This window comes from Necator americanus, chromosome IV (genome assembly GCF_031761385.1).
Source record: "Necator americanus strain Aroian chromosome IV, whole genome shotgun sequence".
NCBI classification, from domain to species: domain Eukaryota; kingdom Metazoa; phylum Nematoda; class Chromadorea; order Rhabditida; family Ancylostomatidae; genus Necator; species Necator americanus.
In genome coordinates, this window is record NC_087374.1 from 2,416,917 (window position 1) to 2,431,369 (window position 14,453).

General features: G+C 37.6%; 2 protein-coding genes across 2 annotated transcripts; one reads left to right on the top strand and one right to left on the bottom strand.

The window, feature by feature from the left end:
* Positions 1–348: 348 nt before the first annotated feature.
* On the top strand, positions 349–5,351 carry RB195_000207 (uncharacterized protein; the record flags this gene model as incomplete). The annotated part of the gene is made up of 8 exons (XM_064196416.1): positions 349–477; positions 1,329–1,430; positions 2,890–3,019; positions 3,106–3,221; positions 3,353–3,459; positions 3,542–3,691; positions 3,753–3,872; positions 5,258–5,351. The coding sequence occupies 8 exons, from the start codon at positions 349–351 to the stop codon at positions 5,349–5,351; spliced, it is 948 nt and encodes a 315-aa protein (XP_064052297.1).
* Positions 5,352–5,752: 401 nt separating this feature from the next.
* RB195_000208 (uncharacterized protein) lies at positions 5,753–14,091 on the bottom strand (the record flags this gene model as incomplete). Its single annotated transcript, XM_064196417.1, has 6 exons — positions 5,753–6,639; positions 7,833–7,907; positions 9,189–9,288; positions 9,458–9,543; positions 13,808–13,855; positions 14,049–14,091. The coding sequence occupies 6 exons, from the start codon at positions 14,089–14,091 to the stop codon at positions 5,753–5,755; spliced, it is 1,239 nt and encodes a 412-aa protein (XP_064052298.1).
* Between the last annotated feature and the right edge of the window lie 362 nt (positions 14,092–14,453).

A 14,453-nucleotide genomic window follows, 5' to 3' on the forward strand; every position in this document is an offset into this window, starting at 1 on the left:
TCGGCAAAAAATTCGTGAACGAACTAGTCGCCGACAGGCTTTTGTAGCTCGTTCGGATGTGACGAGACGGACTTTGAGTTAATGACGATCGTCTCTTCGGAACCTAACAGAAGCAGCAGCAGCAGCAGCCAGCCACACTCTGCACTCCACATGCCATTGTCTCAGTTTTTTTTTCACCTCCTCCTGACCGACCAGATCCAGATCAGATCCGATATGATGTTCCTGTTCATCTCCTCTTTTACGTTGCCACGATCTCATGGATATTCCAGGACTTTGTGTTCACTTATTATTTTCCTTTATTTTTTACAGATCCTCTCTCCTGGTCTCCGTCGCATAAAAAAAAACGAAATGGCTCGAGAATCGCTTCCACGTCGACTTTTCCTAGCGTTCACATTTATTTTCATCTATCTATGGATTATTTTGTTTAAAGATCTCCCACGATTATTATTTCAAAGGCGAAAGAAGATTGAGAATCAGGTTAGTGATCTCTTGATCAGTGATCAATCAATGATTAGTCTTGCTGCACAGCTTTGAAATAAATTTCTCTAATTTTTTAGAAAAATGACAATGATCTTTGAGGGATTTTCTTTATGACGGTGATTTTGCTTCAATTTGACTCATTTACTCAAGAAAATTCTCTTCCTCCCCTCATTACAGTGAATTTCTGCTAGGTATTGGTTATGTAAATCCATGCAGCTTCCTACGCTGATCCCTCTTTCTAGATTAAAAAAAAATTGTGAGTTACAGAAGAAATACGTTAACTCGTCGAAAATTATCCTGAAATTCCCAATAGATGTGCAAGAAAGTTGAATCACATGAGAAAAATGCAAGATTTCTCATAAACTGCACTTCTATAGCGCATATTTGTTAGATGTTATTTTTTTAAAATTATTTTTAAAATTATATTATTTATTTGAAGCTATTTTTAAAACCGATTACCTCCGAAGGTCCCAGAAAAAAATTCCCGATAAATTTACTTTCAAAAAATCAATACTTTCAACTGTTCCTTTTGACATACTCCTAAATCAACCACAAACAGCAAAAAATTGCACTTGGTTTTACCTTCCTACTTTTAATTCTGACTACGGCGTACAAAATAAGTATAGGTATCAATAATAATGAGCAATTAGTAGCAATATTAATAAATAATAAGTGATTAGTAGTAATTTTTATTGATTGAATAAGAATATTATATAAAAATATAAATTTCAAGAAAAAATGTGAACTTATGCAGCAGCAGTTTTCTAAATGCCCACTTTTATAACCTTCTCCTATAATCTTTTTATCACAATTTTTTTCCTACAAAACAAAAAGTGAACAATTTTAAGGTTGTTGTGATCACCGGTGGAGCGATGGGAATCGGAAAAACCGTTTCTAAAATGATGGCCATACAGGAGAGGGCAAAAGTTTGTATTCTGGATGTTAATGAGGTGAGTTATTCAGGATATGCTTGTCAACCTGCGGGCACACACATCGAACAGATTAAGAAGTAGATATTTTGAAAATGATTCTTAAAAAATTAAAAATATGACATAATATCCATTCAACTACAGGAGAATAATATAAATAATATAATGAAAATATTTTAAAAAATCCAAGTATAAAAAGAATATGCATATACTACACAATGGCTACAGTAACGGACAATAGGACAAGAAATATTTTCCCATCAATGACTTTGCAAGATTTATACTTGAGTAAAAAAAAATCATGTGTTGAAAAATCAAAAAATCAATAATTCAATGGAATAAGTGTTACAAATGTTGAAAAACCATGCTAAAGAGGTCCTTGCTTAAACAATGCCTGAGGCGCTATAATTTCCAATCCTAACGGAGGTAATTCATTATTGTAATTGATGTTATTCCCACTCTATACGTATTTACCGTACTTTTCTTGGCTGGACTCAACCTATGGACTCTAAAAATGTGGTCATTGATGTACAGCGAGAACAACCAAATAAGGATGGAGGTCATTTTCTCTTCCCAGACGTTCAAGGAATGATCAGTCCTTAGTTCGCTGCCAGGCGATACGGTATATATGTAGAGCTCGCCCTTGCATTAACGGGGATCCATCCAGGATCCTTTGTCCAATTTTCATACTGTACTTATGATTAGGAGAATCTCAGCAATTTCAAATAGTTTTTCTGTGCATAAAATCACTAGGAACGTCCTCAACCTTTTCAAACAATTATGTACTTTACTGTACTTTACTACTTTAATCTACTTCCCGGATCACAGCCAAAAAGTACTACCGTGAGCTCTTTAATCTCGAAAATACGCCAGAAAAACATGAAAACGCGTTGTAAAAAGTGCTTGGCGAACTTTCCCGAATCGGGCATCGATTGTCCCTCTCACGTTCTTCAATCTTAAAGAGGATCTATTCCTGTAACCAGTAAAAGTGACTGAATATCTGATGAATTAGGTTTTTCCTCTAATGAATGAACGAGCTGCGCATGTGCGTACTTTCTCAGACATATTTCTCGACAGTACGGTTGTAGCGCAGTCGGTTAGAGGTTCCGCTGTGTCCGCACGATCGATCGGAGGTTCGAAGCCTGCCTGGTGCCAACCAAAGATTCTGTCCCCGCGGGACCGATAAATTACTGACAGAGTTGTCTCAGAGGAGAAAAACACATCGGCTAACACCCGCAAGTCATTGTATAGGCCAGATACACGTTCGTAAACCTCAAACGATTCTGAATTGAAGCGAATGCGTTGGTCCCGAACGGATTGATTGACACCTTATCCTTCACATTTTTATACTTTAGTTTTCAACAGAGCCTGTATGGAGTTAGTTAAATAAAGTAAAATGATAATAATAAACTAATACATTAAAATAATGACAAAATAGTAAAAATATAATTAAAATTTAGTTAAATTGAAGCATTTTTAGAAAGAGGGTCTGAAAACTGCCGAGGAGATCTGTTATGAAGGTGGAATTGCACATTTCTATAGATGTGATGTGTCGGATCCACAGGCATTGTGCTCCGTAGCCGAACAAATCCGAAAAGATCCACGATTAGGTTTGTTCCTTCACAAATAACAAAATAAATAAATAAACAAACAATAATAAATTACAAACAAATACTCAACAGATATATGTATTCAGGTACGGTCAATATTTGCATCGTAAACGCTGCTGTGCTGAAATTTGGTGAATTTGAGGATTTGACCTACAATGACTATAAATTGAACACGAATGTCAACGTTTTAGGGCACATTTATGTGAGTTTGAGTGGATTTTTTTTGTCTAAATAAAGAATTTTTCCTACTACTTTACTTTTTTTACAATTTTGTAATTTTATATTTTTTACTATTTTATTTTTATTATTTTTTTACTATTTTTGCTATTTCAGACCATAAAAGCCTTTCTGCCAGAGATGATCGCCGCTAAACGAGGACAAATCGTCTCCATCGGCTCTATTTGTAGTTATTATGGGGAACGTTACGGAACAGCTTACTGGTTTGTAATTTTGACTTAGTTTTACGTAAATAAACATCAACAATCGTCAACAACTCGAAAAAAAAACAAGAATTTTGTTCAGCTCTGCAAAATTCGCATGTCGTGGTTTTATGGAAGCGTTGCAAATGGAAATCATTGAGAAAGGCCTTTTCAATAAGATTATTCTCACCTCAATTTTTCCGTACTTCGTTAAAACTGGTTTTATCGAGAACCTGGAGGAGCCATACAGCACGTACGTTGCGTTTTTCCCATAGGAAAAGTCTTTTTTCATAGAAATTATGGAGCGTTCTCAGATTTTTCGACGTTATTCCCCTGGAGAAATGTGCTCGTGAGGTTGTGGAGGCGATTCTCAAAGAAAAACAGACTCACTTCATTCCAGGAAGTATTGGTCCGCTTTGTGTGTTCTTGAAGTGGTAAGCAGTTGAATATTTCTTAATTAAAATCCAAGCAACTCATTCTTTATTTAAATAATTTACACTAAAGAATTTAGTTAAGTTATTCAAACAAACAATTAGAAGTAATAGTTGTTCAAATAAATAAGAAATGTTAAATTTAAATTTAACATTTCTTATTTATTTGAACATTTAATTTAAAGAGACCGGTTTTTCATTAATTTCTCTCAGAAGATGAATAAATAAAATAATATAGAATAAAAAAACTTCATTCAAATTACTCAAATAAGTAATTAATAATTGTTTTAATTGTTCAGTGTCAATTAAGAATTGTTCAAATAATTCAAGTAAAAAAATAATTCAAATCACTCAAACAAATACTTAATAATTGTTCAAATAATTCAATTCAAAAGTTAGAGCGTGTGTAAAGCGACCGGCTTTCATCGGTTCGCCTCAGGAGATGAATAGGAGCCTGATTCGTGACTGCACGCTACTTTAGTTAACTTTCAAGCGTTTTCTCGTTTTCCAAGAGAACATTGCTCCATTTAATTGCACAGTTCAAACGTTATAAAAAAGTGAATGTTCAGTTTTTAAAAAAAAAAGTGTTTTCCCTTCCATGTTTCTCGCAGATCATAAAAACTATTTCACCGTTCCTTAATTTCAATTCAGTTCCAACGATTCCTTAAGTTTTCTTACGCTATAAGAGTAAATACTAATAACAAACAATAATAAATTAGTCAAATAATAATAAATATCAAGCAATCATAATATGTAAATATGATAAATTCATATCTACAGTGATAGATGATACTTTCTTTCTTGTTTTTATTTATCGTATTTCCATACCAAATGAAAAATTCTTCTCTGGAGAAATTTGTCCATCTGTCAGTGCAGATACTAAAAAAAACTGTTCTTAACCACCACTAATTTCTGCTATTCTACTGATTTAAATCAAAATTTCCGCTTGCTAGAAAATTTCTTACATTAAAGGTATCACCCCACGAATTTGGAGTGGTACGTACGGGTTTCAGGTGGATTATGTCTATACGGGGTCGTAGATTATGGAAAGGGGGTGATTCCGTCCATTTCTTCCTAATTGCCGCAGAAAACGGCGCGGAAGATGCGACGCATGCACAAGGCTGGCGCGCTCCAATCGAACTCGTTGTAGAAAATAGCGCCCCGGAACGCTCGAAGCCGCAACTTTAGGGCCGTTTTTTTTTACGGCAATTAGGAAGAAATGGACGGAATCACCCTTCTCTACATAATCGACGATCCTGTATACGAATGCTCCACCTGAAATCCGTACCACCTCAGATTTGTGGGGTGATGTCTTTAAATTCGCCCACAGAATTCGTCGTTCACTGTTAGTGGACCATTATCTCCTACGGATACCTTTTTTCTTACAGTTTCGTCACAAGATCAATTCTTCCGTATGCACGGAAAGTGTTCAACTTCTCCTACGAACCGAGAAGAAAGATGAGCCGTGTCATCGAGACTTGAAGACTCGTGTTAGTGAAATCGTGGAATCCGGAAGAAGACCACATTTGTCAAGTTATATGTGCATAAGTGTAGTGAAATGCGTTTTTGTGTGTGTATTTGCTGTGGGGGCGGCAATTAAGCTTTAGAAATGGACGGATCGTCGCGGGATCCTCAACAGACCATCATTTCATGACATGAGTATTTCTATTTGCCATTTCATTCTTCTTTGTTTCAAATGTAATTTTAAACTGAAACTTGTAGTTATCAAGTTTATTTTCTGTACATAATGTCTAGTTTTTTTTTCTCCTTTTTCTTTCTGTATAGGATTTTTGTTTGTATTTAAACGTACTATTTAAAATTTCATATCAACAAAGTGTCGGCATAAATGAAAATTCCGTTGCCTATTTTACACAACAAATCCACTACATCATATACAAAGAAAATAGAAAAATGATCAACACAGGTGTGAATACGGTAGCTGGTGGTGCCGAATCCGGTTTCCCAGCCGCCACTTTATCGCCACCTTCAAAACCGAGCATACTTCCCTTTCGCAGATGGTCCAAACGCTTATTTTCCTCATCTCCAGACTCCTTCTCGTCATCCTTCGGCAGAACTTTACCGATTTCTTCAACTCCTTCACCTACATTTGGAGTATTCGGCGAATCCTCATCAAGTGAATCCTCATCTTCGAGTTCTGTAGCTCCTCCCTCGGAGGAGTCAAATTCAGCTTCATACGGTTCCAGTGGATTTTGTTCGCCTGTTTCGTCGTCATCTTCATCCAATTCCTGACCAGGCGAAATCGAATCAATATCTTTGTTTTCTAGTTGAGACTCATCGCCTATATTTTTAGAAGAATCGGATTCCTTGGATTCCTCTGCCGGTTCAGTCAGTTCATCATCCACTTTCTGACCGACGTCTGCTCCGATTTTACTATCGTCAATTTCTTTAGCAGCGGTGAAGATTTCGTGAACAACTTCTTCAATCTTTTCATCTACATTTTTTGTTGTATCCGCTGCTTCCAAATCATTTTTTAAAGCGTCCCCTGGCTGTAGACGATTGTCAAAATCTGTTAAATTGAGTTTCGTGGCCTGTCGTGGAGCCTCGACCTTTTTACCACTTCTTGCCATTTCGGAATCACCTCTATCCTCCCGGGAATCGACGTAGTCGCTTGCTGTCGGTAGCTGTTCGGCCTGTTGTTCGTCACCTTCTTCGTCGTACACAGTTTCATCGTTACCTCCTTCTTTATCAGACTCCGATTGCACTTCTCCAGTACTTGTCGCCGGCTCCAACACTTTCATAGATGTGGAATCTGAAAGGATTATAAATAATTGCCTCTAGCAAAGGCTCGAGAGCTACCTCTGGGTTTCTTGGCACATATAAAAATTACGATTAGCATATTAAAAAAAATTACAGGTGAAAAAAGGTCTATGGTTTTCAGTGTCTCCATAGCAAGAGTAGGTAAACATCAGTAATCTCAGGCTGGGAAAAAGGTTTGAGAGGAAATTGGATAGACTAGAACTCTTAAATATCTTTAAGTAATAAATAATAATTAAATATAAGTATAAATAATAAATTTTTTAAATTGTTCTAGAATGCACTCCATGTTTTTCCGCAAAAGTTATATAAAAGTGCATACTCATTCCTGATTTCAATAACGATAGGGATTTCAAAAATTCAGCTTCGAAACATCGCCTTCTACGGGTGACGTGACACTTCTTCAGCCTCAACAGCAGTTACGAGCATCGACAACGCGAGGAAACGAGGAGAAACCTCGATGTTCTCACTCAGTACATAAATCTTTGTGTATTTAATAACTTCATCGGAAAAATATCGTCGTTCTACAATTCTGTCAGGTTTATACTTCCTGTTTTAACGCTTTAGAGACAGCATACCACAAATCTGACGTGATAAGGGAATCCCCGGGAAAAGCTAGGGATGTGGCTGCACATCTGCGGAATCCGGGTTTGCCCCGCTCGTCTCTCCTTAATCGTCATGGAAAACACCGTGGGAACCAATTTAGCTCCTACGAGGTACGTTAGAACGCGTCACACTTCTACACGCTGCGGTTCCCTTAGCAGCGTAACATACCTGGCTCGCACGTGGATGCGTGACGTACGCAAGGGTGACGCGTTGTGGGGGAAATCGTCATGAAAAAAAAGACATCTTCGTCTTCCACACCGTTTACATCCCTCAAGCTTTTCCCACGGATTCCACCACCACACCAGATTCCTGCTATGCTGCTCCTAACGGTTTGATCGGGAAGAACACCTCATCGTCGTGGATTCAGATCCTCATCGTCGAAAAGAACACCACAATTTAATCGAAAAATTCAGAAAAGTTTAGCAGAACCATGGAAATTTTTCGCTACTCTACAGTTATATTTATTAAGATCATCAATATACCACGCATTTCGATTACGCGTAGCCATTCGGAGGTAGTAGAACAAGGATTTTTCATTACAGGATTATCCATACAGGGAAGTTTCAACGAAAACAGACAAACCTAGTGTGATTTGTGGATTTCGCGCATCGCCGACATCCATTTGAATTTGAAGTGGACGAACGAGGTGTTCGAAACCTAAATTTTTTAGATTTTTTAAAATAATAATTTAATTTTTAATTTCTTCTTTCAATTTTTTTTAACTCCTAAGTTTAATCTACCAGCAAATTTTTCCGAAAATAGGAATAATTTTAAAAATTAAAAGAATCATCCGTTTTTCATCATTTCTCAGGTTGAATTTCTGCAGGACCACTGCATCTATCGATCCAGTGGGTCGGTTCAATTACCTATTTTGTAGATACATTCGATTTTTGGGTATCCAGGAGAATACGGAAGTACAAATCTATGCTTTACCAGTGAATAGTGAATCGAATTTAGTCTGTGCGCTGCCCTGTCGCTTTTTCCACTCCAGCAACGTCTTGCGCTTCTTGGCATACCTCATCAGGGTCCATAAACAGGTTCGTGGTGTGAGATTAGTGCGTCTTATGCGCAGATCGTCATCATGGCGTTATTCTGTCTTTGCTTAGAGGGTTCACCGCAGTTTGTTACAAATTTACGTGAATAAATGCAGCGGAATATTCGGGAAAAAACGAGAAAAAAAAATGCTGAAGAAAAATTCTACGGGAAATTCTCCTCACAGAGTGGATAAAGTGTCTGGCGTTAATCAATCCGCTTGGGATCCGCCACCACCACGTTCACTTCAATTCGGAATCGTTTGAGATTCACGAACGTGTTGCTGGCCTAAACAATGACTTGCGGGTGGCTAGCCGATGTGTCAAGTCAGTGTTTTTATCCTCCCAGACAAGTCTGGTACCAATTTATTGGACCCGAAGGGATGAAGGGCTTGGTGAGCACTAGGGCGGATTCGAACCACCGATCCATCGTGCGGGCAGCGGAACCTCTTACCGCCTGTGCTACACCCGCCCGCGTTCTTCACATTGTGATAAAAATCGCAGTTGCTATGCTATTTGTCGCTGAAGCTGAACGTTCGTCCATTCCGTGCCAAACATCTCTGTCTTATTTTTCTCATTTTGTGGTGAGTAAAAAAATAATTGCTAGAAAAATTTGCCTCTGAGTGAAGAAAGTTTCAGAAACAGAAACTTAAAAAAAAATAATCAAAGTAGCGACGGAGGCGCCTCGTTGAAAATCCGCAGCTTCTGTAAACTACGGTTCCTCAACGAGGCCGACCATGTGCTCCCGGACATTCCTTGCCGCATATCTCCAGAGTGCTGCGGAATAGAGACTCAGAGATAGATCATCCCTCCAAAGAGAGAAAAAAGGGGTGGGATTGGGGAAGAGAGAGAAAAAAGATAAAAAAAAACTACGACATACGACACAATCTTCGCAGCTCCACTTTACCTGGAAGAATCCTGCCTTCATCGTCAACAGGCACGAGGACGTTACCATCTGCGTCCACTGTTCCTACACGTGGATCATCGATGGACATATAAATTTCATCCTTAACGAAATTATTTATGGGAAATTTGTTATTTATATCAATTATTTATGTCAAACAAAACCTTATAATTTGAAAATTATAAAGTCAGGTTGAAAATTTTAATCTTGAATAATTCTTGAATTGTAATCTAATGAGGAAAACATTTTAAAAAAAAGAGAGTACGATATACCTCTGCTTCATATTCCAAAGGGAGTGGTGGAAGATCTGGTCCTTCCCGGAGAGCTGTTCCTGGATGAATTATTTGTGTGTTGCCATCTGAAAACGAGGAAAAAAAACAGAATCACAATCAGAATCAATCACAGAATCTACTTTCTTCACTTCAAAAAATCCAAACGATTGCTCCTCCAACAATTTTTTTAAATTATCGGTACATTGATTCCAAAGGTTAGATTGGTGCACAAAACTAGGATGATACACTGTAAAAGCGAAGACTTACATCGAAGTGGAATTCATTCGCATTTTTGATAATTTAATTACCCTGCTCTGATAAGGATTTTTGAGTAATCGGAATACTGAGCTGCTACCCGTCGACAGCTAAACTGTAAAGGATAAAAAGTCAGCCGTTACTCAATCCGTTTGGGACCGGCTCCGCCATTCACTTCAATTCAGAATCGTTTGGGGTTTAGAACGCATATCTAAGCTAAAAAATAACTTCGGTGGGGGGCTATCCGACGTGGTCAAGTCTGGGTTTCCATCCTCCCAGACAAGTCTGGCACCAGTTTATAGATACCGGAAGGATGAAAGACTTGGTTTGCGCTAGAGCGGATTCGAACTTCCGATTGATCGTGCTATCACAGGGGGACCTCTTACCGACTGCGCCACACCTGTCAATAGCTAACTACTACTTATTTCAAGAGATTTCAGCCTGTGGTGATAAATCGTTTAGGGCAGTTCTAGAACAGAAATGTCCTGAGCGGTTGCCCTGCTCACGAACAAGTCCCGTCAAGCAGAGATTTCCTCAAACCACTATCTAGAGATGAGTTTAATCCATTTATCGCAAAAAAAAAAAAAACTAATTAAACCTTTTTCTTCACATAATTGATAATATTAGTTGTTGTATATTTATTTCTTATTTTTGCAAAATTCCACATATTATCTAGTCACGAGAACTTGGAGAAAACCGGTTACAATTGTTAGATGTGAAAGACACGTTGGTATTTTTATTCGATCTTCCTGGTGCTGTTTTATCCCATTTTTTCCATGAAATTTTTCATTTATATTTCATGGAAAAAAAACTAATTAAACCGTTTTTTTATTCTAATTGTCCTCTTCATCGATGATGGCTTTCCGCACTTAATTTCGCATTTCTATAATTTTCTATTCCAAATAATGCATTGTTTTTCCTCTTTTGTTTCTCTTTCTCAACTATGGAGCGTAACAATTTATCATGCAAGTGTTGAAGGTGTTAAATTGAATAATCTGGGTGTTTTTTCCTCTCATCTTCGCAACGAACTCCTTTTCTCCTCAAAATTTCCAAAATAGCAGAAGGATAAGGACTAAAGAAGACAAATCAGGTAAAAAACACCAGGATCTACCGATTTCATCACCCTCGAGGCTCCAGATGCTTCGGGATTTTTCCCCGGTTTTTTTTTACGTATCACATCCTTAGCGCCGAGAGAATTTCTGCAGCTATGGTACTAGTAGAAATACTGTCTCTCTGCCATCTTTTCAGAATTTAAATGTCATTTTTCCCCGGTCAGTCGCTACTAACCGCATTGTTTCATGTGGAATGGCATTATCTACACGTTGAGAGAAGAGAAGAAGAGAAACAAGAGAAGGGAAACAGTTAGAAAAATGTCAAAACACCTCGATATAGCCAGAACGAGTTGAATTATTTTGTTTGTTTCGATCAAAAACTTAAAATTGGTCGTTCTGCAAAAAATATTGTACTGAAAAACCATGGCACTTCACTGGAAATCACGGTACTTCAGAAACACCTATAAAACACCTTAAGGAAATGAAATCCTAACTTTCGAGGAGCGCTGAGGACGTTCCAGAAGCTTTCACATCCACATACTCCTTGTGACATTTGAAGGATCAGTATGAGTCCCAAAAATTGAGGACTACAAAATATGCTTGCAAAAACAAGAATCTTTCGTGTTTGCAAAGGAGAGGCTCTGACAGAACAAAGGAGGTGTTAATCCTGGAAAATCATGGTTAAATTGGAATATAGTATAAGAAGGTCCCATCATGTCGAACTATATAAAATAGGCTGAAAATCAGCTCCTGCATCAAAATTTTTGAAACCTTTAAAAACCGGTATCTAGAAGAAGAACTATAGTATCCAGTGGACACGAGAGACTTCCAGAAAGTTCTACACTCTATCACTCTAACTGGTAAACTCGAGAACACCTAAAAGCTATCATCTTGATAATCTACGGACTTCTTCCATAATTTGGTTGTCAAATGTTCTGCTAACATGCATTTTTTTTTCATATTTCAATTTACTCCTAAGAAAAATAACGTTTCCATTGCGAAAGGGTTACGGAAACGTTATGTTCAAATAAAAAAAATTAATAACTAAGATGAAAGACAACGAAAAAACCTAAACCTCTCTCTACGAGGTAACATTTAGAAAGGATCAATTTGAGTGATTTCGCGAAAAATCCCAGATTACAGTAAAATGCATTTTTTCCTTCAAATCAACGTTTCTCAAACTATCAAAAGTACATTCGAGCATTCTGGTTTCTCAGTTGCAATGAATTTAAATTCTCCAAGAACGGCATTTAGGATTCAGCGTTGTAACGTATCCACGCAGCCACAAATATGTACGAAACTACACTAATTGCCAGAAGATTTATTTTCTTCTAGTTCAAAAAAAAAATGTTTCACACCTGTTTGCTACATAGGAGTGATTTCCATGAAATTATCCGTGAAACATGGTGAAAATAATTTTTAAAAAAGTGTTCGTAAGTGCGTTCTACCGAACATTACCATAACATTTTTAACGATTTGAGAAATCAAAAGAAGGATTCCAAACACTTTGACGACATTGATGTAGAATCCGCATTTGAATGTATATCTTACAGTAACTTTCAAAAATATCCACACAAACAATACAAAATATCCAAAAAAAAATGAAAAAAAAACGTATTGCCGCCTAAAGGGTACGATAAACTCGTGTATCGACTAATCCAGCATCTCGGAAAACGTAGAATTACGAATCAAATATATGTGATGTCCAAGAGATGTCCAAGAGAAAGAACATTTTCGATGTTAACGTATGAGAAATTGTTAAAGATATGATCTTTTTCCCGTAAACCTAAGAAAAAGATAGGTTCACTTCAAATTTCATGTAGTAATATTTCATATCTCGACGACAAATCATATTGTTTTCGTGGTTTTATGTTGTTTGTTGTCCCCTCCCTACTCGTCCTTTAATTATTTTTTCACCTTCACGAGAAAATAGAGTAGAATCAATGTCTTAGTGATCGAAATCAAGGAATTCACACAAGCTGGATTCAACGACGATGAGATTGGAAAAAAGTTCAATCGAAGTCCATGTAGTTTGTCCACGAAATTATTGAATGTGAGTTATGAAAATATCTGGATTGTCCACGAGTTCTAATAGAAAACGATAAGCAGAATGGTGTCAGATAAAAGTATGATTTTAGGTCTTCTCATACGCTGAATTAGTAAGTACAGGAAATAGCAAACATTAAATAGCAAAATCTTGCGCTATTGAATTTAATGAGACAATTCCTTTATTATGGGGATGATGGTTTCGTGCACTGTAGAACACATAAAACTACGGATTTTAATCAATGTCATTTTTCGCAGTCCCAGTTTAACGAATATGCGCCTTCGATTGAGGTAAAGAATGAAGAATAAAAGAAAAAGTGTCTGACGTTAATCAATCCGCTTGTGATGCGCCCCAACGTTCACTTCAAATCAGAATCGTTTGAGGTTCACGAACGTGTAACTGGCCTACACAATGACTTGCGGGGGCTAGCCGATGAGTCAAGTCAGTGTTTTTATCCTCTCAGAAAAGTCTAGCACCAATCTATCGATCCTAAGGGATAAGGGATGAAAGGCTTGTTGAGCACTAGGGCGGATTGGAACTTCTGATCGATCGTCCGGGCAGCGGAACCTCTAACCCACTGCGCTACACCCGCCCTCGATTTGAGTAAAGCAAAGGAAAAAGATAACGTCACAGAGGAAGAACGCGCGATGCGGCAGGAGCGTCGCGTCACCACGAATGAACATTCAGCGTAGAGTATGTGTAGAAGCGACTTCACTCTCGGATCTTCTAGACAAAAAAAAGAAAAAAGAGAGAGGTAATGAAAATACAACAGAAAAAAAAAACGCTCAAAAATATCATATTGAGCATTCGAGGAATTGTGAAAGATTTCGGTGTAAATGGAAAAAGTGCTGAGTGAAGCACGCACCAATAAAAACATCATTTCAGTGGAAATCAACAACAACAAACTTATCAAACGTGAAATGCACACTTAAGCAAAACGGCTGTTCAAAAGAATCATCAACAATTCTGACGGGCATCAGAGTACGTTCAACTCACCTCTTCTTGATCTACGGAATGCATTGTGTAGTGGAGAAGCAAAACTTCCTGAAAATTCCACTAATCCTGAATAATCCTGATACATTAGCAAAATTCTGTGGATTCATTTGGAGCGGATCTGATTTCTATCGTATAGTCGACACAAGCAGAATGAACCGAGGATAAAATAGAATCAAAAAAGGAGTTTGCTAGCTTCTCAAGGATTTTTTCCTCGTCGAAAGTAGTAGCGATAGAAGCTTACCTGTGACGAGAAATTGTAGAAGAAAAAGCGTCGATGGGTGCATGTTCGAACTGCACTGCTTATCTTCATCGAAGTAATGCGAGCCGTCCGTTCGAACGACTCGTGCTTATCGCCGCCGACATTTCTCTTCAGCGCACAGAAGAAAGCACCCCAGCAGCATCCTCTTCCGCCCAACATAAAACGTTTACATTTTATCTTCTTCCAGACACGTGTAACAATCCATATCCATGATTTCTATTATAAGGCAGCACTAGAGAAAATGTCTTGGATCCATGAAAAATCTCCCTCAAGGTATTAATTAATCGTTATGTTTCCGACTACTTACTCTAGTTATCCTGAGACAGCCTGGGAAATAAATCATTGATGAGCAAAATAATCCTTGATGAGCAAAAGAGAAATCCAGAT